The sequence below is a fragment of the Macrobrachium nipponense genome, chromosome 23, assembly GCF_015104395.2.
Source record: "Macrobrachium nipponense isolate FS-2020 chromosome 23, ASM1510439v2, whole genome shotgun sequence".
Lineage (NCBI taxonomy): Eukaryota > Metazoa > Arthropoda > Malacostraca > Decapoda > Palaemonidae > Macrobrachium > Macrobrachium nipponense.
In genome coordinates this window covers 78,789,669-78,795,310 of record NC_061090.1, presented here as the reverse complement: position 1 = coordinate 78,795,310, position 5,642 = coordinate 78,789,669, and the positions used below count along the sequence as shown (strand labels likewise).

General features: G+C 32.9%; 1 protein-coding gene across 2 annotated transcripts in view; it reads left to right on the top strand.

The window, feature by feature from the left end:
• The window catches only part of LOC135201765 (uncharacterized), a 51,855-nt gene extending 46,608 nt beyond the window's left edge, over positions 1 to 5,247 (top strand). For both annotated transcript variants that reach the window (XM_064231016.1, XM_064231006.1), the window contains exons 6-7: positions 571 to 706; positions 1,005 to 5,247. In XM_064231016.1, the coding sequence (XP_064087086.1) occupies positions 571 to 706; positions 1,005 to 1,360 (492 nt within the window). In that variant the 3' untranslated portion in view covers positions 1,361 to 5,247. The remainder of the gene's footprint in view (positions 1 to 570; positions 707 to 1,004) is intronic.
• Positions 5,248 to 5,642: the final 395 nt, after the last annotated feature.

The following is a 5,642-nucleotide window of genomic DNA, read 5'->3' as shown; positions in this document are numbered from 1 at the left end:
ATCACTAAAAATATTTTAAAAATACGACATAAAAAGTGTCGAAAATCATCATAACCTCAAAATTTTTGTTGTAATCTAACCAAAAACTTATTTTTATTAATATACTGTGCTAAGCTTAAAGGATTCTTATCATAGTATGCGTTTTTTAAAAGCGTCGTTAACTCGGAGCGTCGGAAGCGTCAGCATCGTAACCTTGGAACAAGCATCGTAACCCAGGGCGGATTTTTCAATGAATATGTAAGAAAAAGCATCGTAACCTTGGAACGTCGTAAGCCGGAGCCGTCGTAACCCGGGGACCGCCTGTATATATATATATATATATATATATATATATTATATATATATATATAGAGAGAGAGAGAGAGAGAGAGAGAGAGAGAGAGAGAGAGAGAGTAGAGAGAGAGAGAGAGAGAGAGAAAAGTCAGTTTTAATTAACCAAAGTTCATTTGATCTCGGAGATTGCTAGTCCCATCAGCCTTTTCATTAGTAATAATGTTAGCCAATATATTAGTGAAGTTTGCATACATTAAAATTTTTTAATATTAGCATGATTTTTTATGTTTTTTACAGTCTAAATATGCAACTCAAGACTCCCATGGCTTTTGTTTAACCGGAGTACGTGTCTTCCATCCAATAGAAAGTCAGCTCACTCTTGATCTTCGTCCTGATTCTTGCAAGCAGTTTACAACCAATGAGGTCTTTAATGGTTGGTGATTTTATGGCAGCTTCAAACATTGTTTTACAGCAGTTTTGTATTAACAGGCAGTGTTTAGTCAAGTTACAATGATTATATTTTTCAAGTTTAGTTTAAGGTACTGAAGTATTGAACATGTTATACTCTTTATGAATTTTGTATTGTAACATTGGTTAGTAGGGTTCTTATTTCTTTATTATTTTCTTCCCTCATATCTCCAAACCTTGGAATCATTTGGTTGTGGGAAGTATATTCACAACAGAGCTGCATACAGATGGAATATATTAAAAAGGTGTTGTTTTCTTTTCAGCCTTGGAAGTATTTATTCAACAGAGTTTCCCATTTAGTAAACAGTTATGTGAGTCTCTGATTGAAGGCCTCCAAAGTGTTAAAAACTGGATTCTGGAGCAACGGAGCTATAAGATTCGAAGAGGTTCCATTCTCATTCTGTATGATGCCAAGGACATTTCAGATGAATCTCCACCAGCTTCATTGGCAACATCTTTCATAAATGGGAAAGATGATCAAAAACAAAAGCCTGAGCAGTTGAAAGTTAAGGTGAAAATGATAGACTTTGCTCATGTATTTCAGGCATTTGGTGAGCAAGATAATAATTATCTTGTTGGTTTGAATAAACTGATAGATTTTTTCAGTAAATTCAAGTAGCAGAACTAAGATAAGATTTACTGGTGTTTACATATTCACACTTTAATCATAGGAGAGCTTTCAATGAAAACATATTTGATATGCTTATGAGGCCAGTTTTGTATCGTTTATAGTAGAAGTTCATACATTTTGAGTACAAGGTCTAACTGTTATGAGTTTATATAGTATATGCTGAATGGAAGTACGTAATGTATTTATAATTTTGAAGGTGTGGATATTTAGCAGTACTACTGTATTATACTGATATGTACTTTGTAATTGTTGGAAGTTTATAATAAACAGTATTAAATAAGATTGACACTCTTAAATACAAAGCAGAACCAAAGATAACCTTTTGACTTATGAATTATGATATTAGAATATCACTTTGGCCAGAATTTTAAGAAGAGTGTTATGAAGAATGATTACCACTGAGTTGTTAATTAATACCAAAGATCTAACTCTGTAATTATAAAGATTTTTACTGTGAGCTGAATAGGGAAACTGGTGCTTTACCTTGCGCTCTATAGTTATACATATTCACTTTGCATATTGCATAATAATAAATACATCTTAGTTTGTATAACTGTCAAGTGTTCCTTTGGGGGGGCGGCATTTTTATCTCTATTGGCCAGTCTTGTTAAGGAAAGCAGTTTTGCCTTCCTGTTGTCATATATAATTTAAGGTTTTGTGGAATTTGATTCTATAGATTTAGTTTCTTTGGCTATATTGTTCTGTTTAGTAACACAGAGGGGTTGTGTCATTTCATGCGGTGTAAAATGGTACAATGTAAGTAATCTTAATGCAAGAGTCACCATAAGCTATTTAACTTTTTTGATAATGCCAAAGTATTCTTATGTTATTATTTTTATAGTTTATAGAGTCCTGTAATGTGTTTGTGAGGGATTACAGGGCAAAGGTATTTGACTTGGCTCATGATAAAGATAATCAGAGCTGCATGTAACATTCTCGGTTTTTAGTGCAGTATTTTTTTTGTACAGTATAGTATAATGATAACAGGATTTTTGATAGTCAGTAGCTAATGGTAATGATGAAAGTTTTGTGATGACTACTTAACAGACCAAACAAGGATATTTGGTACTGTTTATAAGTGTAATTCAGAATATTATGTCCATAGTAAGTTGTTAAAGATTGTTGTGAAATTTTCAACCAAAGGAATGCAGTTAATGTGCATGAATGTGATATGTAACTTTTTAAGAAACTAAAATGCTGGATGAATACATTGTGCTTAAGGAAACTGGAGCTTCTTGTGATTTGTCATGCATTAGTGCTTACAGTGCATCACTATATTATTGGAACGTGTTGTTGCCAGATTAGATGTGGCCTATTACTGGTAGGGCAGTGCATGTAAATAACTTTCTAGTATAGTACTTAGTCATGATATGAAAACAAGTTACCATTGTCAGGTTAGATATAGTTGATGCCTGGTATAGCTCTTCATGGAAGAACCCTATCCATGTGGTTGTAACCTGAAAGAATTAATTTTTTAGGTAATGATAATTAACTGCATGATTTCCATGTTTCTAAGGATGTGAAATAGGTGGCATTGACCTGTTTGTTATTTTATTTGTTCTTTTTGAAGTTTGTTGTGTATTGTGAAATCTGAAAGTATTTACTACTGGTATAATGGTCTGGGTAGAATATTATCCATTTATCTCAAATTCTGGAAAGCTAGAGAACTAATTAGAAACCAATTTTGTATATTCCCCAAAATTTCTATAAGTATGCTAAACTTTCATAATGCTATGATATGCCCATCACTTCAGTAAGTAATGAAGACATTGTTTGTAAGACAACACTAAATGTTTTTTGTAGACAGTTTTTCTTGACATGTTTTGCTCAAACCCTGAAATAGATTCTGTAACATTTACACTTGTGCTATTGAATGTTGTGTAACACATCTTAATATTTTTGGTAAAGAATTGATGGGTGTGGTGTGTGATGAATAATTTTTTTTAAAGACTCATGGTAGGTCATATACTTATTGCACATCACTAGGTGAGGTGATGTTTGAAGTTACAAGGGATATAGAATAAACTGTAGAATATAAGCTGAATGCATAGAAATTACTAAAGTGTTGTAAACATTCAGTGAAGATATGTAAAGTCCAAATAGAGTTAAAATTGGGTAATATATATATATATATATATATATATATATATATATATATATATATATATATATATATAGATAGATAGATAGATAGATAGGATGTAACATTCAAGTACTACAGTATTAATTTTTTTATGTACAAACCCATTACATACTTTACCTTATTCTGAATGAGGATAATGGGGCAGTGAATTCAAATGATAGCTTTAGACTACTAAGTTACAATTCTGGATTATTGGTCTTGCCCAAATGGTTGTTTTAAATGAATAGAGATAAAGTTAAAGTAGGCCAGATAGGGAGCAGATGGAAAGTGAAATGTTAGAAAGTTATACAGACGGGGCTGAAGATAAGACCCTGGGAAGAACCCTCAGTACATCCTGCAGTTTACGCTGCAAAGTACGTGTAGGTGGTACACTCCTTTGCCGTTACACATCAGCTGTCCAGATTATTATGTATTCCATTTTATGGTGAGGCTTTAATTTATAATTCTTGGAGTCTCCTGGAATGAAAATGTTATGTGCCTCTACTTTTTCTGTTAATGTCATCTTTATTGTAAAGGATTTCAACTAAATCTGTGAGGAAAATTTCTAGACTCAAGCGAATGACTGAAGGTGTTGCTTCTAAGGGGAGCAGAATTGGATTCTGGACAAGCAAAGATTTCTAGTTCATAGTGAATGACTTAAAAGACCAAGTGCATTGTATCTTGGGTCTGAAAGGACATTTTCATGTAGTATGATTGAAGATTACTGCTGAATAATGATAATTTGACTAAATAATGATTACTTGACTATTTGCAAAAGCCAGACTTTAAAGGTATGCACTGAGAAATACTGTGGTAGTATTTCCTTTCACCTATAGAGCAACATAGTGAGCCGCATTACTTGAGGTTCTTTGCAGCGTCCCTTCAGCCCCTAGTTGCAACTCCTTGCATTCCTTTAACTGTACCTCCATTCACATTCTCTTTCCTCCATCTGACTTTCTACCCTCTCTAACACTTGTCTCATAGTGCAACTGCTTTGAGGTTTTCCTCCTGTTACACCTTTCATAGTTCTCAGCTCTTAGCCTTTGTCAGCCTTTGTCTTAAATAATATATTCTATTCCTTTGGAGCAAATATTCATTCTTATACTTTCATAGTACATCTTGATTCATCAAACAGGAATTATCTGCTGTGATTCATAGTTTTTTCTAAAAAAAATCTGTTGTGTGCTGATGCTTCATATTCTTATGATGAAATTTTATACTCGGCAGTATTTGTGGCTCTTCATTTTTTCCCAGTCTTTTTACACAAACAGTAATATTCTTGTTAAGATTCAGCTAATTTATTTGAACCTTTTGGGTGTTCCTGTATTTTACATGTATTTATTTGTGATTAACATAATAGATTAATGCAGTGCAGCACGTACATTGTACTGTACAGTATTCTTGCTGTCTCTTTTATCTTATAGTGTTATCTTTTCCTTTTTTGTAACCTAGTTTCATTTATCTGTGTGAAGACATTTCGTTTATTTATATCCCAATTTGAATATCAGCCACTTTGAGATAAAATACTAAGGAAGGATCATGTCTATTTTTGTAATTATTGGAGAAATACTCGTGCGTGAGCCCACAGACTTGACTCAGGGCATATAGCATTCCTTTAGGTCTGTGAAAATGTAGATATACAATAGTGTTTGTTTTTCTTTGGTTTCACTATTTATTTAGAAATAATTTATGTAAGACTCTTCTTTAATGTTTCTGATATGTGAATTTACTTAAATACAGCTCTTGATTATGATTATAGTTTTATTGTCCATTTTCAAAGCCTGGTTTATGATGTAAATTTTTGTCAGTTGGTGGGTGGAGGCGTTGGTAGGTAAGATACAATTGGTCAACTGCAGAATTATTGCTCATGAAAATCTCTTGCTAGTACGTAACCTTTGATGCAGACATTCATGAATGAAATTCTGATTATTCCTGGTATATTGTAAGATCTGAAAGTAGGCTACCTTCAAAAAGGCACATACGTTCTAACTTCGGATTTCTGTAATTTTAAATTCCTATTTGGACAATTTTTTTTACTTGAGAATAGGTCATGTGAGTTTTTGTGAGTTTTCCATTTGAAGGCCTTACCTGCATGAACCATATCGATTGTTTGGTTTTGGAGGCATTAATTATTCGTTCAGTGAGAAA